At 37.1% G+C, this 27,922-nt stretch overlaps 1 protein-coding gene across 1 annotated transcript; it reads right to left on the bottom strand.

The window, feature by feature from the left end:
• Position 1: 1 nt before the first annotated feature.
• LOC136247533 (follicle-stimulating hormone receptor-like) lies at positions 2–26,564 on the bottom strand. The gene is made up of 11 exons (XM_066039290.1): positions 26,169–26,564; positions 15,268–15,339; positions 13,776–13,847; positions 12,757–12,822; positions 12,591–12,662; positions 11,628–11,693; positions 10,484–10,555; positions 7,338–7,409; positions 6,147–6,215; positions 1,183–2,804; positions 2–537 (listed from the first exon to the last, which is right to left on the bottom strand). The coding sequence occupies exons 1-11, from the start codon at positions 26,504–26,506 to the stop codon at positions 212–214; spliced, it is 2,847 nt and encodes a 948-aa protein (XP_065895362.1). The 5' UTR covers positions 26,507–26,564; the 3' UTR covers positions 2–211.
• Between the last annotated feature and the right edge of the window lie 1,358 nt (positions 26,565–27,922).

Below are 27,922 nucleotides of genomic sequence, written 5' to 3'. Positions count from 1 at the left end.
ATACCCTGTATTACACATAACTAAATAGTTAAAATAATACTATATTATGTTCAGTGCATAAGAAAAGATACATAACAACGGAATATCAATATACAATAACATCTATGGGAATAATAAGTGTGTACTGATGAAATAATGTACATTAAAGCTGATTAACTACACTAACACACACAACATTACAACAGACAGTAACACAATTATGTTACACTCTTTATGACATTTCAGCAGTGCTACTAGTTGATGAAATATGTTCATTATGAAATATAACATCATCTTTTGCAACATCGTGTACATTATCTTGTTGAGGTGTATTGTCCAGTGAACTACCACTATTGGATGGAGTGATGTCACGGTCACTGTTGGCAACACCACTGTCACTGTCACTATGCTGCAGGGGAGTGGAGTGGTCTTTTGTTTGTTCTTCTTCTATCACAACATTCTTCATGGTAGCAGTCAGTTCTGTATCATAAAAAACTGCATCTGACTCAAGTTCACGTGTTGGGGTAGTACTTTCGTGAATAGGAGTGAGCAATTTACCTAAAAGAAGTATACTCAAAGAATATCTTGACTGCTCCATAGCATATGTACATTCATTGCATGTGTGTTTGAGTATCGTATAGTGCAGAAATGAATGCTTGAATTAAGGATTTGAATGTTTGAAAGAAAAACTGTGAATAATTTGAATATCTGTAAATTAACAAGGAAAAGTAATTTTAAGGGATCAAAGCAGAAAAAAGCGGTGAAAAAGAATAGCTAAAAAGTAGTGAAACAAGAAGATATTGCCTATGCATGCAGATACGTATACTAGTGGACATTTAATCCATATAGTTTAGCCTTCAACACTTGTCCTGTAATGCCTTAATATTATTAATAGCATTTTTACTCAGTAGTTCTAGAGGCTTATGCAGTATTATGTTATCCAAAACATGTAGCTATTACTGTATGATAGCAGCATTCAGTGACTTGAGGTACCACAAACAATACAAGTAAATGACAAAATAAGGAGTTCAGTGACATCGTATGATGAGAAACTAATCATTTACCTTGGGTGGCCTACACAGATAACTTAGGGCAAGTATTATTCCGCAAAGCTAATAAGTTAAAATACTATACATTACACAGTGCAGAACAAACTAAGTTATAACATGACACACAACACAACACAACACAAAACATACATACTTTCTCTCGGTACATTCGGATCAGATGATGTCGATCCACCAGAACTGGACGATTTCTTGGTAACTTGTTGTAGTTGACATTCGTTGCTTCCCATTGATGCCACACTGGAACGTTTACCAAGTAAACTCATAAATGAAGTGAATGTTGTCACAGATGTTATGCTGCCAAGACGGAATCGATTGCCTCTTGAATTATTAGTTGAAGCAAATGGCAATCCTCTTCGTCGATTTCTTCTACGCTTGTGGTAGCCCTTACACAATCCAAGATGAGCGACTGCATCACACATTTGATTACGGAAACCACTTTGCATCAGTGAATAGAGCACTGGGTTAATGCAGGAATTTAATGGAAACAGGAAAATCAAGAAGTACCTTGCGTGTTCAAGTTTAATAATAGGGTTTCCTCCAAATGCACCTGCCAAGCCAAACATTGCAATGGGTAACCATATTACAAAATCTGTTGCCACCAAGACAGCCATTTTTAAAGCAATCTTGAATTCTTGTCTAGCAGTTAAAGAAGAAGTCGTTTTCTTTACTCTGATGAATAGAATAATGTAACAAACTAAGATAAAGACACACACTGCACCAGTGAAGAATAACAGAAAGGCAATGTACACATCATCTGCTGTATCACTTGCATCAACTGGTAGACAAATTGACGCTTTACTATAACTACTGATGGTATCAGCAACTGGGAGAATAGCAAACAAGAAAGCAATGCTCCATACAACTGCTAAGCAAACAGCTGTCCTGATAAGAGTCATAAACCTCCTTCCACTAAAAGTGAAAACAATTGTTGTCATTCTTTCAAATGTTATCAGACCAAGGATACAGATTGATGCAGTGCTGGATAACACAGCAAAAAACCCTGCAGTCTTACAAGCCGCACTTCTCTCCCAATCAAAAGCTCTGTTAAAATAATTCCCAGCAGTGTCCAAGTCTGCTGCTGCGATAAATATGAGATACAATCCTAAACAGAAATCTGCAGCAGCTAAATTCATTATCATCAATTGAGGTACAGTCAAAGATTTCTTTACAGCACCATACAGTAATACTGTGAAGACTAGAACATTTCCACACAGAGATATCACTACCACAAACCAGATTATGATTCTTAGTGAGAGATATTCTATTATATCATAGCATGGATGAAATGGGTCGTCTCCTTTAGGAGAAGAACAAGTGAAGCTGTCATTGCTAACTCGAAATGAATCTATGAGCACAGGACAATTGGATTGCAACTGCCTTCGCTTCCTATTCCCATGACAAGCAAGAAATTCCTCCAGTGTTGCTGGATTAGTGCAATTGTCAGGAATACCTGGGATAATAACCTCATCAATATCAGGATCTAGTGGCACACCACCACCGCCGTCTGGGGCATGTACTTTATAGTCTTCGTACCAGCAACAGTGAATTTGATAGTGCACAAATAATTTTTCCAGCAGTGGGAATGTCTGATTTAATACGATTGTCTCATTCACTGTCTGATTCAGTGATAACTGATTTCTTATGTAGGCTTGTGGGAACTGAGTCAATGATGGTACACCTGTGACATGAATCTCTTCAACAGTTAATCTGATGTCCTTGTAAGGTAGCCAGGGAAAATCATTATAGTCCAAATTCCTATTAATGAAATAATTATGTTTTTGTACATAAACTATAAATTTGCACTGATTATTAAAGTTAACAATAACACAGTGGAGTTTAGATTACCGTATTGCCTCGAATTATGGCTGGTCTCGTATAAACACCTGGTCCCGTTTAGTTGCCGGGGGTATACAGCATCATAACAAAAATAAACACCGGGTCTCAAATAAACACCTAGTGCAGTCATTACTTTAAGAATTCCAGGTGGTGTTATAAACAATGAAGTGAAGAATGTTTTATAGACTTCCTTTTAAGTTTGAATCTGTGAAATATGCTGAGAGAAACATCACAGATAGTCCAGGAGAGTACAACACCAAGGTTTTATGAATTTTGACTCGTAATGCTGATCAAGTATATAACGCCAGTCTCATATAGTTGCCGGGGTAAAAAGTTGCTTGAAAGAAATAAATGCCTGGGCTGCAATTTGAGACAATAATGGTAATCATCTCTCAGACACCATACGGTGTTCAGTAAGAGAGAAGTAGGTGTATATTATCAATAATTTATTGTTTTTTTAGTGAAGAGTTTTAGTTTTAGTTATAGTCATTGTTAGATTGTAGTTTTAGTTTTAGCTATAGTAATTTCTTTTTAGTTATTGATTCAGTTATGGTTATATTCTCTGAATTGTTTTAGTTTTAGCTATAGTTTAAAATGTGAAAGTCTTTTTAGTTATAGTTAAAGTATAATTTATAAAAACCTTTAAATTTTAGTTATAGTTTTAATTGTCCATAAGAAAATCTTTTGGCTTAGTTATAGTTTCAGTTATCTTTCCCTTAGTTATAGATTTAGTTTAGGTAAATTATTCTGTTGCTTTAGTTAGGGGTGGTCTACAATTTTCAGCTTTTTCGCGAGCATACAAAGAGTGCTCTTTTTTCTAACCCCCTCCCCCCCAACTCAAAGCGTACTGCATAAATGTTGACATATACTGTATGGATGTATTGTATAGCAGAACAAATACATGAAATATTGCAAAATGCATGTTATGGTGTTTAGGTATCTTATGGCTTTATCATCTGAAGGAAATGTTCTTACACACAGTGGGCATTAGTGTTAACCTGATGCACATTTGCAAATGTGTATATACACAACATAGAAACAACTCGTTTTTGGCCATCTTCATTGTGTTCATACAAAACCATCCCACCACTGGCAGTAGCAACAGCAGTACTAGTTTGTTGGGCATTCGCAATAGTTTGAGGTGGATTGGAGTCAGGAGATGTGGGTACACTCTACAGAGACATGTTTTCTCTATAGGCAACCCACAAATACCACAACTATGTGGTGCCAACAAATTAGTACCCACATAATCCAGCCTCCCATACCCAATTGTATTACTAAACCCACAACAACACCTTCCGCAGGGGGCAATTGGGAACAGTGGAATTGGAAATTGGAAACAGAAAGTGGAAAACGGAAATGTTAATCATCATATAAATGTACCCAGATTAAAACCCTTGTTTAGTGGCCGCTTCTTAAAAATCACCTTCTTACAAAGACCACCTCCATACAAAGACCACATTGTAATTACATCTCAAAGATGGCTAAGGCATACTTAAAAATACCAATTCGTGGTCACCTTTTATAAGACTACCTTCTTTACAAAGACCACTTTTCACATTGTAATAATAGCTAAGTTCCAAACATCTATTTCATAGTTTTATCAAATGTGAATCCTAGAGTAAAACCCTCACATAGAGTCACCTTTTCACTTTTCACAAAGACCACCTCTGTACAAAGACAACATGTAATTAGGCAATGGAGTCAATGTCATAGTTTGGTACACACTTCACTCAAGTGATCTGGCTACCTGTTTTGTTTTGTACCAGAGTATGTCATACAAAAATAGTCCATGCAAGTGAAAAAATGAGGTCTCATAAGGAGATAATGACCTTAAGAGCCTAGCATTTTTAGCTGACCTAGCTGTTTTGAAAATAGATGTTTGGAACTTACCAATTATTACAATGTAAAGAGGGTGGTCATTATAAAAAGTGACCATGAAGTAGTCTGGTGAATAAGTATGGCTTAGCCATTTTGAGATGTAATTGTAACATGGTCTTTGTATGGAAGTGGTCTTTGTAAAAAGGTGGTCTTTAAGAGGTAATCAACTAAACAAGAGTTTTACTCAGGGTGCATTTATATGATGACTTGACCATTTCTGTTTTCCATTTCTACTTTCCATTTCCAGTTTCCATTTCCACTGTTTCCAATTGCCCTTCTGCAGGTAGAAAACAAAAGCAACAAGCAGTGTAGCTACGTACTATTCAATTGTAACCGTTTATCAGTGTTAAGTGCTAGGCTAAGACTAAAGAGAAAGAAAGTAAGTGCTGTTATTACAGTATATGAACTGTTATCATGCTAATAACTATCTTCCCTGAAGTTTGAAACGTGATTCAATGGGCTTAATCTTCAGCTAGTAAAACTTCATTTCATTGGTAGCCCTACTTCGTTTTGCAGAGTTCACCGATCGAAGCACGCTGGGCCATTTCCAATCATGGTGGCATGGACCCATGCATTAACAGCATCTGATTCAGCTTGTTTTAGTCCACTGTTTAAATGGACACTGAATTGCATTAATCAAGTGGCAGTAGCAGTTTACTAGAGCCTCATGGACTAAAGCTCAGATTTCTTGCCAACTCATGTGATTGGCATTTTTATAAAGCGTACATGCGATTTTACCTCCTCCCCCTAGCGTACGGTTTGCATGCTCGCAAATCAGCTGAAAAAGCACCTGTAATTTATATGCCATATTGTTGTTGTACAAATCAAGTTTACTCCTGTTCCAACTGTCTAGTGCTGTAACTCCAAGACTATTCATCACAAAGGCCGTAACTTTGGCTGTCCACTCCTTTGTTAATACCAGGAGCTTATGAGCTGCCGAAGGAGCATGAAACTTACGCTGCCTGTCGGGTATCATCGAAATCCAAATTTATTAGCGATTAGTTTCCATAATATAAGGAAAGCAAAATCTTATTAGTCGATGCTGTATACTAATTGTGCGCGACACTTGTAGCAATTTATTCAAAAAATGTGACATCATTTGGATTGTGATGGAACTGAGTTTCATGCTCCTTCGCTGCTTTCGGCAGCTCATAAGCTCCTGTTAATATAGATAACAGAGAAGCAATTTGAGGAATGTATGAAACAGCCAGTTTTTGCTCAGCGGGTGACAGTTGACCAAAACTGTGGTAGTTACACTTCTTTGTTAACAATGCAGTGCAAACTTGGAGGGTTTTGCTCAACTAAATAACTCATAGAACACAAACCAAGTAAACATCAAGGAGATAATTTATATACAAACATATCACCACTGCAACTTACAAGTATTCAATATGGCATCCCTTGAATGCATCACTATCAATTTGTTTGATATGATTGTTTCTTGCATCTCTACACAAAAGATACATACAGGGTACAATAACAAATAATATACCAGTGATGATATGGTAGACCCACCAATGTAATGTATCACTTATGTTTTTTATTTTACCTATTATACTTTTCAGCAGTACTCAAAAATTTGCATGATGGTCAAAATTCTCATTATTAAATTCATGCCTCAGTTCTAATAAATGTACACTTAGTGGATGAAGTAGAGACTATAAATCTTTGCTTGTCAAAATTTTCAGAGAAAGATTTACATACTCTAATAGAGCAGTCAGCTGACTGGTTGTTCTATTAGAGTTACTGAACTATTAGAGTATCTCAATATTTTCCATATACTAGTGTTACAGCTGACTATTAGCCTATGTCAAACAGCTATGGGTGATTGGTATTCAAGGACAGTATGTATATCAGAGGAAACTCTAAAGTTCAGCAACTATTCTGTAATAAAGTAAGAAAGGTGTTACAAGGAAAACCTTACCAAGAAATCAATTCCCCTACTCATAGCGAACGAGATGGTGTAACTTTCAACTCTATGAGCCATTCTGCTTGTAAGTTATAACCATTTTAGTAAACGCCTGTAATTTATTTTCCCTATACTTGCTGTACAAATCGATTTTCTGTTGTTACTACTTTGTAGGGCTGTAACTCTCAAAGTTATTTCCTTATCACACTGAAACTTAGCCAGAGCATGCATTTGGTTAAGTAGATTATAAATATTTAATAAACAGGAATTCGAAAAGTGCGTGATTGTGGTTGGTTTTCATAGATCCGGTCACAATTTTTTCTCATATTTTCACTTTTTTCCTAGTCATAGGACGGGCCTGGAAACTTACTCCGTATCAAAGCATTCTTTGATAAACAATTTTGGCATTTGAACAGCTTCACAGTGCTACTAAATGTTTGGGAAGCTGGAATAGTTATTAACAAAAGACAAACATGAACAAACTATATGCATGTTTGCAGAAAAAATCATGGAAACAATATAAATTATACCATGCTATGTGTGTGTACACACACTACATTATAAATACGGACACCCAAACTTTAACATGTACATACAAACAGACTCTCAAAGTTTCAACACTTGTACATTCATACACTACACATATTAGACAAACTACTTACAAGGTGGCTAGGTAGCACATATCTCGGCACATGTCATTTTGCAGTCTTGAAATGTGATTGTTATGTATAATTCTAGATAAGAATGTGAATATACACCATAACATACACAATAGCTTATAGATTTACAAATCATACGTACACACAGCTTAGTGTTGTGTATTGTAAGGTTAATTTTGGTAATTAGCCATTGATCACCAGGAAATGATCTGACAATGGGTCAATTAATTTATGCCTTTTAGAGATTCCAGAAAATAAGAATCAGCTTCTACATATGGGGTTTGTATGTCAAGGAACCTTTGATGATATCACATGGCACTAGCCTGGCTTATTTCCCTAATCAGGAGTTAAATTTTTTTGGCTAAAAGGGACAATGTTTGCAGGCTGCATAATCAAGCACACTAGTATAGCTGCAGGTACATATATCATCACTTATACTAATCCTACTGTAGCACATACTTACATGTGGTACACCTCAATTATAAATTCCTACTTGTAACTTGAGTGTATATGTGTGTAGACCACTTGTGGGTCAGAAGACACTTGCATGTACGATGCCCGCTAGTTTAAAGAAACTCCTCGTGAGTTATGCAGGACTAAAACTTGCATGTACATAGGGTACGACTTATTCTGTTACCTACCAGTCATGTGGAGCAGCGCTGTTGGAGATGGAGAAGACAGCACTCATATGAAAAACATCTTTGCAACTTGCTTTTGTACAGAAACTACCTTGGAAGCTCGAGTTAATATAATTTACTTTTTAAACTTAACACTCATCTTTTATTCAATAACCATTCGTAGCTAGCTAATCATCCATGAGTGTGGGTTTGGTGTCTCTCCTGGATATAGTCTAATGGTTTATGCATATGTCAAGGTCCAAGAGAGATTGACCAGCATATACATAGTTACATTCATACAACATAAATCACAGTGTATCTATAAAAATAGATATTCTGCAGATTATGGTACAGTGACCTACGTACTGGTTTCACAAGTAGCTCGTCACTTGTTGCAACAACAATACAGTACTGCTATAGGCTATCGGTTTCTTTAATCAATGCAGTCAATATCTATATTATAGTATTAATTAAGGCTTTTATTCTATAGGTTTTGTATATAAAGCCACGGAGCTACATAATCATATGGACTAGGGAACAAGTTACACAAACGATTAGTCAAGTAAATGCAAAGTGAATTAGGTGCATTTATTTGCAATACGGCTTATCATGAGTGCTTGTACATGGCCAGTATGTTTTGCAAGTGCTCGCACCACCTGAAATGTGCTTGCAAGTGTTTTAGTGAGTACTTGCTACATATTATGTAGAATTTAAAGAGTGCTTGTAAGTGCTTATTCTCTGTTATGTGAACTCAGAGCAATCCTGAGCTTGAATTATGTGTGTGTACACCAAATTGGTGTTGTAGTTGCTTCCTTGAGCAAGAAACTTTACTGACATTGCTCCAGTCCACCCAGCTGTTTAAATGAGGACATGGTGTCAACTGGGGAAGCATCCCATGCACCGTAACATCAATGGGTACCTGGTATTAACTGGGAAAGCAAATGCACAACTGTCCACGTCTATGTCTTACAAAGGACTTCAGGTACCCACACCTTCACCTGTGGGGCATGACACAACCTCCTGCGGGTTACTAGTCCTGCCCCAGGAGGATTTGTCTGCACTGACTACTAGTACCTGAGTGGTGCACATATGTTACAGTGCTAATTAGATAAGTGTGGCCATGCTAGAAAGGCAGCTAAAGGCATTACTTTGTGTGTGTGGGTGTGTGTGCATGTGTGTGCGTGCGTGTGTGTGTGTGTGACATTGCATCTGAGCTGTAACATGTTTACATTGTGCTAAGTAAGAAGTACTGTTATGAAGAGACTAAAGAGATTACATATATATATTTGACTTGTTGACCAAAAACCAGTTGTTTTCGCAAAATTCTATTTTGCTATAAAACATATTTAAATAAGCTGGGTAAAAATATGTATACTACATTACAAAAATTATGAACGTTTTAATCACATTGATACACACTGAAACTAAATTCGTGTGAAGTATTTGTTTCGTGTTTGTACAGCACAAGGCATGTGAGTTATGAGTGCTTACTCAAAATGTGGTGGAAATTAAATTTACAAGTGTCATTTCATTGTTGGAATGGCTTTCTTCTTTTTCCACACGGAGACGTACAGGGAAAACACTATACAGTGGACCCTCGCAAATCCGACCCTCTCTAATCCAGATCCTCGGATAATCCGAATGGGTCATTTAGCTAGCAAAAAAAATAAAATAAAATAATCTAATTAATGCCCAGCAATAAACGCTTTTTTTAGCAAGGTTAAGAAGTTGAGGATGTGGCTGAAGAAAAGCAAAAACGTGTGAACTTGTCAAATGAATAAAAGTTTACTATATTGAAAAAGATTACTGGAGGAGCAAGTTTAAGCAACATTGCTAAAGAATATGGAATTGGAAAATCAACTATAAGTGACATTAAAAAGAATGAAGATAAGCTAAAGTGAAGAAGTGACTAGACTTATGGACAAGTGTTTCACTTGGTATGAATGTCAAGATGAGTGCACTGCCCCATCACTTTCAGTAATACTAAGCAACTTACTCTTGACACTTACTTTCATTCAACTTAACTGTAAAAACGTATACACTGTACTGTAAAACTTGATGTATGTGAAGACCTCTTATGTACTTATTTAGTCGATAAAAACTTAAAACACAGTGTTAATTGATGATTCACAAATCCGAACATTTCAGTAATCTGAACAGCCTTTGGTCCCAGAGGAGGTCGGATTTGTGAGGCTCCACTGTACCTTGATTGATTTGCCAGTTCAGGGTGAGTCAAACCCCATCATTGTAGCTTGTTTCAATCATCAGTTATAATTGATTAAATAAATGCATGTGATTTAATAGCCGTATTGTTGCTGTATAAATTGAATAATTCTGTCTAGTGCTGTAACTCCAAGACTAGTTATCACAAAAGGCTGAAACTTTGGTACCATATAGATAACAGAGAAGCAATAAAATTGAATTTGAGGAATGCGCAAAAATGGCTGGTTGCTTCTCAGTGGGTCACATATAACATAACTATAATGAATAGCTACCCATATTTAACACTACTGACATTGAGTTGTAACTTACAGCCTATGCAGGCTAAAGAGTCCATAAAAATTGCTGGGTGGAAGTTTTGGAATACGGTTATGTTCCAATTGACTGTAAACACAGATAAACAGTAAACAACTGTATTACACACACATGCATATACATACACAGGACACATATGTACGCATCCTAAAACGGTCAGAATGTTTCACCCTGGCTTTTTTGAGGATCAAAGAGTGGGTATAGATTTGATATATGAGTTTCAAAATGTTGGTGTGAAATCAAAAGTGGCAGCCAAGAAATGATTGAGATGATGCTAATGTCACTCGTTTTAATGATTACTCATCAATGAAATGATTGACATTAGCCTCATTGCAACCATATCCTTTGAATTCACAACTTGCTTTTTCATCCTGGCTGTTTGGGGGCCACACCCCTTCTCACAGCTTGGCTGTTTTCATTATATATAATACTTTTTTTGTAATCATAAGTAAAAAAACTGGACATGAGCTGGTACTGGAACACTGTAGGAAGAAAGGAAGAAAGGAAGAATAGAAAATTTTATTTCAGCTATTGAGTTGTTAGTTATAGTTTAGACGAAGTATTATCATGCATCAAAATGGTAATTGTAATATAGCTTCTGCAGAGCTCCCTACAGAGTGATTCGTTTGTATGTAGTTCACCATGAACTCCTTACTGGTTGACTTGTACCATAACTGAACTCTCTCTACTCAGAGATTTGTAATGTAGCTGAACTCTACACGAAGAAATTGTAGCCTCTACTGAACTTTCTGCTGGGTGACTGAACTCTCTACAAGGAGACTTTAGCTGAACTTTCCACAGGGAGACTTTACTGTCTAGCTAAATTCTCTACAGAGTGATTTGACGTAGCTGTAACATACTTTTAGTTGAACTCTCTACTGGGTGATTTGTAATGTAGTCAATACAATTGCAGCTATTAGTAACATGAATGAGGAAATAACGTAATATAGTTGGGTAATAAAATGCTACCCATGAATAATTTAAATATACCTTATAGAACACTCAGAAAGGCTCTATTGGGCTACAAAAACTTCACCTATTCGAGTATTCAGCCTCAATGACATAGAGTAAATGTGCACAAAAAACATCAGCTCCTGTCAACACACAGTTCAACACTCAGTAAAATAACAACATCACTTACAGTTCTCTCAGCTCCATAAGGTTACTAACATTTGGCATCATGTTAATCTTATTATGTGACATATCCCTAAATGCGTACAGTAAAATAACCACCAGTACTAACATATAGTACCGCCCAAGCGCAATGTCGCACTCGCTTGCACATGCAACTTTGCTCGAGATTTAAAAAATTACTGATTAAGGGGCGTGGGAACTGTTTCGCTTGTGATTCTTGTGAACAAAACAGTTGCCACGCCCCTTAATAGCGATTTTTTAAAATCTTGAGCAAAGTTGCGTGTGCGCGCGAGTGCAACATTGCACTTGGGCGATACCGTACTTTAGCATACAATGAGAATGCTTTATTCACTATTTATCATAGAAGACAGTGTGAAATCTTCAAAGGTACAATTTTGCAAAGAAAACCTCATGATTTTTTTATTTTTACTAGCTACATGTATGTATAATGTAAACTAGTTTTCTGCAGCCTATACCCATTTTTTAACAGATCAAGTGACACATATGCAACTTTGAAAACCCTTTCGTTTCATCCAAGGAGATGGAAGATATCAACATTATAGTGTATATTACGTTATAGATGCGTGGTTCCCTCTTGTCTTTTTCTCAAGGTGTTTGCTTACCTGCAAGACATAACTTACCCAACAATGGATTAGCCTGTCCACAAGGAGCATGATGGTGGAAGTTACATCTCCTTACAACCCAACATTCATAAGTTATACAGTGCCCATAGTTTATATTCTGTTTTATCATTGTACAAATCAATCTTTCTGTTGTTACCACTTTGTAGCACTGTAGCTTCTAAAGTTCTCAGCTTCTAGGGCTGAAGGTTTTTATTGACCATTCCTTTGGCTAATGTAGGTAAAGGAGATGTAATTCAAAACATGCTAAAACATGTCAGGCTCTTTCAGATCCCATCACATAATTATTATGAAGAACATTATACAATATTAATATACTGCTTCCTTACAATTTTTTCAATCTTGTATTGTTAACGAAGGAATTAGGTCCAACGCTACTTATAGAATTGTGCTCTACATGGCTGTAAGGATGTAACATGGAATATTACACACAAACACTTACGCAATGCAAAACACACTACACACTATGCACACATCAATGCATAACAAACTCACAATGTTTCCAAACTCCACAAATGTCCAAGATATGGCATTTCCTCTAAGCCATTATTGGCAATGTTCCTTTTAAAAAACATAATATAAAATAATACTATAAAATATTCTAATAGAACACACGCATTTGGATTAACAGACTTATATTATTTATAATATATAAAGCAAAGAACTCTAATTATTTTCCAATAATAATAGAACAGTTTACAAAAGCTACAAAGTATTAACAGGAAACAGATATTTATTTTAATCCTTCATTACAAAGAGAGCAAATAGCAATGTGTCAGCACCGTATAGACTATAGAACAAAACTATTCATTAAGGTGGTTCGGAACAGTTTTCATAAGGTTTCAACAGTGTTATGCAAGCAATCACATTAGCTATGAGGCTTAAATATAATCATTACTGTGGTTGACCACCAGTTCCTGTCATTTGCAAATGAATATAATTATGTTGCATAAGCACACATTGTCACAGCATTTAACAAGATCGCCGCACGCTATTATTACAAGCCTACATACAAGATGAACTAGTTGCCGGTTTTTCAAGATACGATTGTCAAATTTTGGATGGGCAAGCAGTAGTAAAATTAATAAGCTGCAATTGAGCGGAAGCCGATTTTTAATAATCGCTTCTGCCTGACAGTGGTAAATTTTAAAAAAACCGTTTCAAATCTTTGTGTGACATGGGTAGAATTAGCACGTTAACTAAAGACCCTGGTAGGAAAAGTAGCTCCTCACAATGATAGATAATCAGGTAAATAGTGTTTAACAGCGAATCCAGCCCCATAGTGTCAAGCGCAGAGGAAGAGTTCACTCTGAAGGGCTAAATTTGTAACTTGCGCTACACGCATCTCAGAGAGCTCCTGTTTGTTGTAAACGGTAGAGAACAAATTGCTTCATAGATTTCTGTTAGTTTAATGCACTTCGTGAAGATAACTTGCTTGTTTTAGGCCCTGTAATACATTTAATATATAATTTCACCAATTCATCAAACAGTGGTAGACACACTAGTTCACTTACAGTGTTATCAGCTCTGTGTTATCAATTAGAGCATCGTTATCGATTTTCTGCAGTTGTGTAGTATTCAAATATCTACAAGAATATGCACACATTGTGTAATATAAGTTATACAAGTTATAGTTAGGACACACTGAATATAGCCTTGGTACTTAATTTGTGAGTATTCCTTGCCTACATTGTGCTTGGATCTCTAAACACAGTAGTTTAGAAGCATTATTGGTTGCACGCTAAACCTTTAACAAAATAATTTAAAGGTGGTAAACTGTAGCTGATGAATATAGCTAAACCACAGGTGACTATAGTCAGTAACTCTGCCACAGGGGGCAATTCATTGAAGGAAATATTGCATAATGTTTCTAACATACAAATATACTCATCATAGGGTTAATGAAATCGTTTCAAAGAATTATTTAAATACAGTTATGTACACCAACGTTGAAACCGGGTCACTACTGCTGACCCGGATGATCCACTGACCCGGATAGCAATCCGGGTCAGACCTGGATTTGACCCGGATTAATTAAAGTCGAGACGTGTTTCGGCTAGTCTCGAACGAGCGAACGAGTCTACATTTTGAGCGTTCGATTCGTGTTGAGTAAATATTGCAACTTCAGCCTAGTTGTAGGTTGAAGACCAAAAAAAAAAAAATGTCCACCTACTGACAATAGCTACCCCTCACCATAGATACCCTCAATTTCGTGCTACATACTACACTTACTAACAGATGAGCGTGGCTGAGCGTATATTGGTATTGCGATAAGTGGGCGTGGCTCACGAAAGAGCTACGCGATAGCGTTTGTAAGTTTCCATGTCGTCAAACGAACAATTTCGTTTCTCACGTGATCCAATCCGGGTCAGATCCAGATAAATTGTAAACCGGGTCAGACCTGGATGACCCGGAGAAAATGTGACCCGGATGACCCGACCCGGTTTCAACGCTGATGTACACTCACAACACACACACACACACACACACACACACACACACACACACACACACACACACACACACACACACACACACACACACACACATACAAAGCAAGCTCTATGACAACCATCCATAACATAGCTATTGCCACCCAGTAAACCAGCACTGTGCACCACTCAGACGTTTGAGCCTTGTGCAGGCAAATTCTCTTGGGGCAGGGCTAGTAACCTGCAGGAAGACTGCCCAGGTCTCACTGAGAGAGGTTGTGGAACCCAAAGTTCCACAGTGACCACAACACCGCTAAGTAAGGCAAGGAATTTGCTTCCCCAGTAAACACCAGGTATCCATTGATGTTACAGCTGGGTGGGCTGCTTCCCCAGATGACACCAGGCCACCAGTCCCCCATCATGAAATATAGTCAGGTAGACTGAAGCAATAGAACTGACGTTTCTTGCTCAATGAAACAACACCAATTTAGCATTACAGGATATCCCTTTCGATTATCAGGCCAATGCCGTAGACACACACACACACACTGTTTACACACTTAAAGTCACTTACAGTCGTCTCAGCTTGGGGAACTGCTTCATGTGCTCATAAGTGATATGTGTGATGTTGTTTCCATTGAGGAGTCTGAAGGAATACAAGTACATCATATCATACGCATCTCTGTACACAAACTCTACAGATGTATACAATTATATACATGGTACATAACCTAGTAAGAATGATCACTAACTGTGGTGAAGTGAAAGTGTAAAACAGGTATACGTATGTAGCTTGGAAGTAATTCAAACTCACTGGACTAAATTCATTGAAGTGTCAAGTGTCACTGCAACATTTTCGGCATGTATATAGTACATATTCTGCAGCTGCAGGCAGTGATTTAACTAAGTATAAAACTGTGGTATCACTCTTCTATAGATGTAACAAATACTGAAGAATTTTGAGGTATATACAACACAGATCAATAAAAGCTGATAAAGTTTTGTCACTGTACAATTATAATAAGGCCACTTGCCAAATCTGGACACTTCAACTATCCTTAAATGTGTCATGCCTAATTCCAATAAGCACAACAGCTTACACATTATTTCTAAGGATCAATGATTAAGGAATATATCATCACATTTCATCACTGGTATGGTACAAAAGTAGGAAGAAGGTTAAATTGTTTATTTATGTACACATCCTTAACAAGAAATTAGCAAGGAAAAGAAGCCATGCAGCTTCAGTGGAGCACTACGGGTAATTGCCCTGTGATGATACAATGTCATGATTCATTAATAAGAAAGTTAAAAATGTCACAATTTCCACAGGAAATGTCTTTAGATTATTAGAACAGGAAGACTAGTCCTGTAAAAGGAATGGTGGCAACAATGTTAGAGCATGCTAACGCTTCCTTATTGCAAGTGTTTTAAAGGTCTAAATGTGTGTGTGTACATTAGTACAAACAGGATCACAGAAAAGCGTCATCATTATCAACATTAATTCAGATTGTCATTTCAGAGCAATGTCTATGTATTAACTTAATAAATATGGTATCATAGAGAACAGGAACTCCAGTGTGCTACCACGCTTTCTGGACTCCTGTAGAGAGGCCAAGGTATATTATGGTCATCAAAGACAGATGCTGATGATATCTCAATAGTGAAGAGAGTGATGAAGCTCAAAAGTATTATTAATATGGGAAGGCTTGATAGTAACAACACTTTCTGATTTTATAAAGGATAAACTCAAAATCTCATGCATTCTTCTCAAACCATATAGCCCAAAGCTCAATGTAATGTTTGATCAAAGTACGTAGCTAGGCAGTGAATTGATGCCCAGGCAACTACGTAGCTTTCTAGGAAAATGCTTTTAATAGTATCTGAAATTCTCCATAATTAACCTACTGCATATAAAAGTTGTAATGATATAGTTTGTGTCTATCTGTGAAATGATGACTAGGCAAGCATCCGTAGCCAAGTATCTATACAATTAGTAAGATACTTGCAGTGATGTGTTTTGTTTCTACACACCAAACAGTATTATTGTAAGAGATCTATTCAAATCACATGTAAGACTTCTCTGCCATTAAAATGCTGTTCCAAGAATAATCATGAATGGCCGACCAATGTTACAGATGAACCCTTAGCTTACAAGATCACCATAATTATATGGCATAGCTTGAGGGCAAAGGCTACCGTATATGGCATTGCTTGAGGGCCAAGATCACTGTAAATGTAATAGCTTGAAGAGGCAAGTGAAGTATTCACAAAAAAAGACAGCGCAATATTATAATAATACTCACAGTTGCAGTATATGATGAAATATGCATACATGTTATGACGTAAGTCATAAGGTACATAGTCACATGTAGTTGTAACATGTAATGCACATGTGTAAGGTTATAGGTCACTATTTAGCTATAAAAGAATGCATGCAGTTGTACATTTGTTGAGATATTTATAAACTATTCAAATGGTATTATCAAATTACTACAACAGTCTATGACACTACGTAGCAATAATGAATAGAATTTACAATAATTCAGAGCATGATAGTATGTGTATTTCAATATTCTGCTATTACAGAAACATCTACAGCCAAACAACTGTGTTAAGGAAATGACATACCAGTTGGTACTAAGATACTAGAAGGATGGTGGTATAGCATGTCTACGTCTGACTATTATCACAATATAATGTTTGCCTTTTAAAAATTTGCACACCAGAGGTTCTCTGGAGATATAACTATGTTGCCATCAGAAAGGTGAAACTGCTCTATAGGTTAACGCGTTGCTCAGTGTAGTGCTATATCTACTGTATGTGTTTTAGTATACAATCAATCAAATACCCTGTAGCATTTCTGTATCCACACACGTTTTGTCAAAGAAGTACAAGAGTCAATGAAAACTGTGTAATGTGACTTTTACTACTGTACAACACACAAGACTCCTGTGTATAGTTACTGAAATCGATTGAGAAACTGCAATGTACACAAAGGTCACATGTTTCCATTGGTTAAACTGTGCACCTTTAATAGGCACAAACACCGTTTAGTGGTGGCCAATTTTGAATAGCTGCAGTATCGATTTTTAGTAATTAAGGATAATAAACACTACGGCATTTAACCAAGTAAATATGTTAATGAAGTACCTTTATGTGTAGTACTTTACCCTATAGAGAGACACACAGTACACACCACAGACAATTACACACTATACACCAAACACAGACAACCCTGCACATATAAGGAAAATAAATGTTCCATGCCAGTGTTGCTTATAGTCAAACTCATTAGAGAACATCTACCGTTATCTTCATTACTAAATACACAAAAGGAATAAACTTCAGGTCAGTACCATGCTCAAGTAACTATCAATACAACTCCTATAATACAATTATATGGGATGTTACCATGTTACACGTAACTAAAACAGATTGGGTAGTCAGCCTATACTAAACATACCACATATATTATAGGTACTGATATCTAATTACAGAGTGACATTCTTTATCTCAAGTTGTGTGATACACATTCAAAAAAACTATCAGCACTTCTTTTGATGCTACATACAGTACAACAACGCTTTCAATAAGAACAGATTTTAAAAATTAAGTTGTAAATAAAAATAGCATTATGCTATAGCAGTGTAACTCTAATCACCATTTTAAAATATACTCCAGCTTGTGCTGTTTGAATACACATGAATGACAAAATGGTGTATAGACTTAGTAAACCAAACACCAATTGGTATACTATACGTACTACTACTATTCTTAAAAGGCATTGTCAACATACTGTACCAACATTAAAAGAATAAATCTGGCTAGCCTCAAAAGCAACAAATGTACTATGTACATAGTTTGCCTAAGACAAGCAAAAACCACACTAAATATTATTTTATTGACTCATGCCAAGCTTTCACAGTCCCAACATTCAACTGAGGCACTAATGTAGTTCATAGTAACCCAAGTTTCTGATACAAAAGGTTTCATGTTGTGTCTGAAACCTGATCCCCCACAACAATGAATATCAACTAATCCAATCATGACACAATAACAGCTATCAAATTTCAATCAGTACACAGACAGATATAATAAAATTAGCAGATGTTACTACTGCCCAGCTTCAGCTTGATAGTGGATACATCTGACTAACTGGCAATACATAGTGGTGACTAAGCACCCATAATGCTTATGACTACTCCTGGAATATAATAAAAGTGGCCAATAAAAGAAGAGGTCAAAGAGCCAACCCAAGCATATTATCTGAATCTACAGGCCATCATTATACCTGCCAAATATAACTCATTGTTCAACCGTTGGGGAGCCATGTACTTATGACATGTACATAAAATATTTAAATATGTGTGTTGAATATTTTGGTTTGAATCTCATACAGATATATATATATATATATATATATGATGTACCCTTTTTGCTAACACATCAATGTCTTCAGGGGCAACATAACAAAAGCGCAAAACACGTTAGCTGGAAGGTTTAACAAAAGTACCTATCCTACAAGCGATGATCTAATGAGGGCACTTTGTTGTGCTATGTCAGCAGGTATGCCTGTTATGACATCATTTCAAGAGATTTAGCAGTTCAACTTACTACTCCAAAAGGGACTGTGGAAGAAGTAACTAATTCACAAACAGAGTTTTACAGTTACAATGTGGAGTCTACAGAATTTATAAACCCTCAGGCCTTTCTTTAGTAGCTGCAGTTGTTTGCTACAACCTCAGGCCTTTGGGTTAATAAATCCCATAGACTCTTTCTATAGAACAAAGTCAACAAAACTACATTGTCCCAAGCAACTACAGCATAGTACAAGCAAGAGTTCATAATATTATAATGTTATGAACCCTTGGTACAAGTCATCATTATTGTATCAACTGATGGCTACGTAATCTAAACACAAACCACTTCAAACCATCAGTTGCTTTGTTGTGTACAATGTTGTTATGATAACTGTGGTCTGTGGTCTCAAACTGTGTCATTAATTAATTTTTATTATGAGCTTACTGAACCACTTCATTATAATGGGATCAAGTCAAGCAGATATATGTGGAGATGAAATATAATTTATAACTAATCATAAAACCACATAATTGTAGTCACCTCAAGTCCACCGGTCCTAAACAAAATGAAAATGTACTTTTCTTATAAGTCTGAGCAACATCGCTAGTGGTACTATTCCAGACATCATAGGGCCACCACTTATAACAGTGTGAGAAACCCTTTGTAGCATCTAAACATACAGTACACAATGGTGTTTAAACAATGTCAGTTATTACATGATGATTAAGCAAAACAACATATGTTACCATGGTTACAGCATGGAGTACATACATTACCATGGTGGCAACACAGAGTACTATACGCGGATAACGGAAAAGGTATTCATTACCCACGATAAAATTTGTTAAATAGTAGTTATACGGGTACAATGTGGAGTCTATGAAATTTATAGACCCGAAGGCTCGGGCTGTAGCGCACGAGCGAAGCGAGGGCGCCACTAAGGGCCTGAGGGTTTACAAATTTCATAGACTCCACATTGTGTCCATATAACTGCTTTAGACTCTATTTCACGTTACACTCAGATTACCTAACTCATCCACGGCTGTTTCTGCTGTAGGCTCAGCAAAAGCAGCTGGTTTTCTTGCGATAATACTAGCACCATGGCAACTATGTGTCCTCAGGTGACAAAATAATCGCGTTCGTTAGATCACTGCACGTGAACAATGCATAGCGATCGGATAAACCTAGATTTTGAGCATATGTTATATTGTGCCTGAAGGCGTGGAGTATATTAGAAAACAAAGTGGAGTATATGAGATTTATTATCCACCCAAAACAGCCTAAATAGAGTCTAAGAATTATTATTCACCCACACAGACCAAACGCATCAATTTGTATGGTACAAATTATAACAGCATTGTTCAATTACATACACCTACAGCATACACAAAGTAACTAAAAAGTTGCCTCTCTCTGGGAACTATTTCTACATTGTGGATAAATAGTTGTGTGACAAACGAGCACTTGTCTTGTTTGTCTATTGCCTCTCAGGTCACATGATCCTCCAAATTGAAGGAAGCGAGACTGGTGGTTGATTCTGGATCGTGTTGACAAGTTCTCATTGGTCCCTTGCATCTGTTCACTGCTAAGTCACCTTAATTCTAAACCATCTCTCACATACACACTCTACTACACCTCATTAGTCTTGCACACGTACGCACGCACGCACACACACCACACGCACACACACACCACACGCACACACACCACACGCACACACACCACACGCACACACACCACACGCACACACACCACACGCTGACCACTGAAGTGAAACCATCCACTAAATGATTCTCCCCACTATTGATAGTGGATCAAACCACAGCTGAGTGGTAGTGTTTTTCAACACTTGTGTCCAGAGATCTTATGTTTTCCTTGAAATTCACATTGGAAAATGTCACTTTTCAACATCACAAAATGAGCAAAATTCACAAAATCAAAAACACAGAGCCTTTGGTTACCATGTTAGTATGGTCGCACATACCCAGGGAATCAGCACTGGGATACCTGTATGCTACTCAGGTGCTAGGAGTCAACACAGGACTAGTAACCCACAGGCGGCTGTACTATGTCACACAGGTAGAGGTGTGGACACTCAAAGTCACCTGAACATTTCAGTATTCTAGATTCATAATGTTTTAATGGTAGCATCCACTCAATGACTTAACACACATTGCCTTAGTAGAGGTACAGAGCTTTCATCATCCTCTAATGAGAAATTTTATTGAGACTGACAAAATTAAATATTGTACTTATAAAATTTAATGTCTTCTCCTAGTCAACAAAATTAAAGTTATGCAAAAGTTATCTTTTATTGTTTATTTCAATACTATTTACACAACTACTTGATTCTATCATTCTGAATGGCAAGCCGATTTGACTGATATACAGTACAGCGTTGAAACCGGGTCACTACTGCTGATCCGGATGACCTGGATAGCAATCTGGGTCAGACCCGGATGTGACCCAGATTAATTAAAGCCGAGGCGTACGCTAACACTATGTTTTCGGCAGTCTCGAGCAAGCGAGACTACATTTTGAGCATTCGATTAATGTGTTGAGTACACGAGTAGTTGTAGTTGGTGAGTTATATTTTAAAATCAGTCAGTGGGTTTGGTTCCACATAGCTACTGTATTTAAGACAGCAATTGGGTGTGGCTTCGTGCATATCTAGTATTACACTTTCCCAATATATTAAAGTGGGTGTGGCTCACAAAAGTACATATCCTGCTGCAAGACTAGACAACAACAATCGATTAGTGGGCGTGGCTCCACGTATACTTTTAGGCAGCAACAGACATGGTGTTGCACTACACACTGCATCTACTAATAAATGGGCGTGGCTGAGCGAATGTTTGTAATGTGATAAGTGGGCGTGGCTCATGAAAGGACTTCACGACTAGTGTTAGTAAGTTTCCACATCGTCAAACTAACAATTTTGTTTCTCACGTGATCCAATCCAGGTCAGACCCAGATAATCTGTGAACCGGGTCAGACCCGGATGACCCGGTTGACCCTACCCGGTTTCAACGCTGATACAGTATGCTATGTTCAAGAAACTGAGATAATGACTGCATATCAGTACAGCAACCATAAACCATGTGGCCAGTGCATGATAAACTGGTGATCTGTGAGAAGATGATTTAATTTATGTAATTGTTAGAAGTTTGTAGTATGCAGTGCACCCATAAACATGTTATTGCAATCAAATTTACATGTATCTGGCTTCCCACACTTTGGCAAATATATTTTACTGGGTGATTACCCAGAGTTATTTTAAATTTTAATTCCACAGCAAATATATTTAATAGTTACGTGGGCAACTCCAAAGTGTATATAATACTCTATAAACAGTGTAGCTTCCCCACACAATGCTGTCAAAACAACATACCATACTGATGTATTTACATAGCTAACATGGCTTCATTTGACAGGATTACCATATAGCCAAACTTTTGGAAAGTTTGGGCATTTGGAAAGTTTGGAGAATTTGACGAATGAGCATTGTTTCGCCAAATTAAAAAGTTTGTCCAATATTAGCTTTACAAACAAATTGGCCAAACCTTTATCTCACCAAAATCCTATCATTGCAACTTTACCAAAGTTGCTTCCAGCCAACTGTTGGCTATATACGTTATGTGTATATTCAACAATTAATAGTTTGAGCTCTGCCGTAAACAGCTTTTGGTAAGTAATCAATGCCACAGTCTGAAAACAACATTGTAATTTAATGAGGCTGTTAGGATAGTCAAACTGATAGTCAACCTCCACCAAATGTGTTAGTGGTTAAACATATGAAAATACAATAAAAATGTGAATAAACAAAATAATAATAATAGGATAAACTATACATACATGAATACCAGATACACTATAAGTAGATACATACAGTACTGCTCAGAGGTCACGTTATTGTGCGAGTGTGCGAGCAAATAAAAAACTTGCTAAATAAAGGGCGTGCCACCTGTTTCGTTCGCTAGTATTAATCCTGCTTCATTTGGGATAAATACTCGTGGATGAAACGGGTGAAACACCCTTTAATTAGCGAGATTTTTAATCATTCACACACCCGCAAAATACCATTACCTCTGAGCGGTACTGTATTTTTATTTATTTTTTTTAGTATTATATAGAATAGTTATAACTATTACTTAACAAAAGATAAAGTCAGTCAAATGAGCTAATCCTACCCTCTGCACAAACAAGGTCAATAGCTGCAGACTCTTTAAAGCTAAAGCGATGGTAGGAAGATCTAGAACCTCTCAAACAAGTGATGGCTGCACGAAGTAGTGAAAAACTCAGTTTACATCTTAACCAGTGCAGGGTCATGCTGTAAGACTGTCCATTTTTTCTGACAGCAGAGTGGCTATTCTCTTGTACACTACTGTGGCCAGGGGTCCCATGCCTCCAGTACATGAAGGAGGCATGTACTGGAGACTAAAGGAAACAAAATATAATATCATTGTGTTAACAGTTATGTTTTTAAACTCTCAACAGTACATAAGTTCAATTTACAAGAAACAGTCCAGTTACTTCACCAGTTAAGTCATTAATTTTGTGTTTAGTCATCCCCTGGATGTATCAGCAATGTTTGCTCAGCAATATAATTAAATGTGAAATAGTTTCTTGTTAATTTATGCAAAAAGTAAAGCTATTGGCTACACAGCTACGAAGCATAGTCACACCTACCCAGTGAGCTCTGAGTGAGTACAGGAAAATCCTCCTGGGGCAGGATTAGTAACCCATAGGATAACCCATAGGATAACCCATAGGAAGCCGTACCATGTCACACAGGCAAAGTGCAGGCACCTGAAGTCCAACCTGGACCTTCACCTACCATGTAAGGTATGGACGGGACACACGGTACACATGCATAATATACTACACACATGCAGGCACACACGTGGGTACATTTATAATTCAAGGTACGAAAGTGAAAACTGCTCAAGCACAACACAAACTGAAACATTAAATGTCACATCTTAATGATGTGGTGAAGAACATGGCATGTACCATACACAAAACTGAAGTGGTACAGTTACAAAAAACAGAAGTGTTAATACTGCAGGTTACTGGTGGTGATGCATCGCAATCATTCTTTCCTGAAATTACCAAATTTGTAAACTATAGTCGACTAGTTGTATATAATATCCCCTTTTTTTTCTAAGAAGAATTATTTACATGGTTATTTAGTTACGGCCATCAAATAAGGCCATGTTGCATACCTTGCAACACTGAACAAGGGACTAATATATCTGATTACTACAACTTAAATAAATTAAGAACATTTGCAGTCAATAATGTGTGCTAAAAGTATGTAGTGTTTATAGCATGCAGTGACACTGCTAAGAACAAGCAAAGCATGAAATGTCCGATGAAATCCTGGATCATTATGAAATATAATGAGAAATAAGAGACAGTCTTGAAAATGACTTTGCTAAAATAGGTGATGACTGTGTTTTGCTTGTTACTGCTTAATTACATATCTTAATTGATTTACCAATTAATTTGCCAACTTATTTAACTTAGTGAATCACTTGAACTGACACTCAAATAGACTACACTCAAAGTGAAAGCATTTGAAGCAATATAGTTTATGATCACAGAACACATAAATGTGTGTAACATGTCTGTAGATGTCTACAGTGTACATGTCTGCAATGTACGTGTCACACATGCAGACTATTATCTTAGCTCCATGTATACATCAAACCTTGATTATAAAAAACAGAAATTTTAAAGCAAAGGGTTTAATATTACAGAGAAGCATAAAATTCTCCGCAATTAATGGAACCTGTCAATGTGGGCACTTGAAATTAGGACACCTGCATAATCAGGATGTCTGCTAATGTTTTTAAAGTATCCCTTAGCACATGAACTGACCTTGAAAACCATGACACCCTTGATAATCTGGACACCTGTGAGTAAGTCCAAAGGTGTCCATAATACAATAACCTTGCATCACCAGACCATACTCTCTGTACTGACAGCGTTTTTCCATTATTAGACATTATAAATGCATGCATATAATCTCTAATTGATTAGTGCAAACAAAGAGTCAGATCTGGCTATGACGGTGAGACTGTCTTCACCGTAGCTACATCCATACCATTCCTGCTGATCAATTTTAGATTAGTGTATTTACTCGATTTATATCCCGGGGGTACTATTTTTTTTTTTTTGCAAAGGATAAAATTCTTCAAATAGTGCCGCACTGCGGTATTATTCTAGGCTGTGCTACTGATATTTTAACCTGCCACTACTATAGCTATTCTACATTATAGTTTTATAAAACAGTTACAACACGTTGCTACTTAATTCTTCTATACAAGACCTTTCTTTCACTCAAGTCCTTGTAGCACAACCATGTAACGCCTTGTGCTACGTGGCCAATTTACTAAATAATATCTGGAATTTCAAATATGTGACAGCTGTTTTAGTTTACCAGGACAACACCTTCCATAAATCGAGATGGAGATTAATACTAAAGGTATGAGAGCACTGGTAAAGAGTAATTACAAAAGTATAGTGTAGTACTATTCGAGGGTGCGGCACAAATCGAGTAAATATGATACATGTATATTAAAGTTTACTCTTTATCGAAGAGCGACCCTTTGGGAGTGAGCTCCAGGGATAGGCCGTTGCAGGTGCTAATAATCACTAATTGATAGCCCTCAAGGAGAAGGGTGTAGCAGACTGTCCCATAACATTATAATCATGTGCTCAACAATGGGGTCACATATATTAGTGATAAAACCATCACTGCTTAACTACGGTAGTAGCTCCCAGCATACTCATTTACACTACACACACAAACACACACAAACACACACAAACACAAACACACACACTGCACACCAAATTACACTACACCAGTACACATGCACTTACAGACAGGTTATATCTTTGTAAAAATCTCCAGCATCAACTGGTAGCCTATCCAACATGGTCCTGCCCAACATGGCCGTGATGATACTGGAGTCATTGCCCTGAGTGCTGAAGGCACAGTCGATCACATGCCCATCTCCAATATCGTCTTCGTGGCAATCTTCGTACGCTTGTCGATATATCGTGTACAATTCACTAACATTTATACTAGCGCCAGTCCCGCACGTACATCCATGCTCTTCAAACACGTCCCGGCCCAAGCTCTGGTCATTGTTACAGATAATGCCACGAACTATCGCCAACCGGATCGCGAGTAGTACAAGAAATAACGCCATCGCCATGTTGAAGTGTAGACTAATCTATTCAACAGATAGTTTATATAGGCACGGTCAATTAGACACACCCACTTGCACACAAAGTTTCATGCGGATATAATTCAAGCGCATGCCGCCCGATAAACTTTCCGCTTCTTCCCATTGTAAGTTATCAGGAGCGTACCATTTCTTCCTGTTATGTGTGGCTATATCCTCTCTTTAGATAAGCTATAATGGTACCCCGCAGTGAGTTGGTGGCGAAGTGACAAGGTTGACTGATTATTTTACAGATTTTTGTTTACATAAATGGATGCAATACAATAGTAATATTAGTTACACCTTCGGTGACAGCTGTTACAGTAAAACCATCACTAATGTTAGTGATAACTAACAACCACAATCAGTTCGCTGTCAAATTGTCTCCAGTAGTATAGCAAGTTGTCTAGAGCTGAGTTGGGGTATAGGTGTTTCTGTATTGGCTATAGCTAATAGCAGTAGGTAGCTATACGTGTAGCTACAAATTTGAAAATTTCAAGTGAAGTTATGGCACCAGTATAGACTTTTCACAGGTGACAGGTCCTTATAGAGGGAGATTCTTATAGAGGGAGATTCTTATAGAGGGAGATTACTGTATGGTAAATACACACATGGTAAACAATTTATAAAAATTATTTCAATTTTACTGGCAGCATGGATACAATTAAGATGGCTAGTTGTGTGAAATAAGGTTTAGGTAATTGTCAACGTTCCTTTTGGTGTCAAGAGGACATTTTCCGAATGATGATAATAATATGTTGGATTAGCTCAGCACACATCTCACAGACCCTAAATGTTTACCGGCAATATGTGGCAGTGTTTAGATAACATGCAGTGGATCAATAGTACTACAATATGCAAACATGGTAAATTAATATTACACTTAGCTTGACTCATGTAACTAAGTACATAATTTATTTTGTTGTGTAGCAACCACAAGCTTAGAAGGACTACATCATATGAAGTGCACATGTATGATTGAAATGCTCCAGGGCATGCGCTATATAACAACAACATGGTAAAGGTGTTCAAAGCTATATGTTTTTAAGCACTCCAGGCAATAAGTAGATATATTTGTGTATAATGTAACATATAGCTAAGGTAACAACTATAATACGTATCTGCTGGATTAACTGTCATACACAATACATACGTAATTACATGTGTTTATGTCAAACTGAGCCGGCTGAAGTTTTATTATTATTAACACTCCACAGTGACCAGCGCTAAAGGTCTGACAGCAACTTGTGCTGCAGCCTTAGGATTATCTATTGGACTTAGACTTAAATGAGCTAATAAGGTGTAACAGAAAAGGGACCAAAGTAAGGAAAAAAATCCCTTCAGCCCCAGGATTCAAACTGCAGGTCACCCAATGTCTAGTTGGGGCCACACTCAGTCTTCCTCCAG

This window comes from Dysidea avara, chromosome 2, assembly GCF_963678975.1.
Source record: "Dysidea avara chromosome 2, odDysAvar1.4, whole genome shotgun sequence".
In the NCBI taxonomy this organism is placed as follows: domain Eukaryota; kingdom Metazoa; phylum Porifera; class Demospongiae; order Dictyoceratida; family Dysideidae; genus Dysidea; species Dysidea avara.
This window is presented reverse-complemented; position numbering and strand designations above follow the sequence as displayed.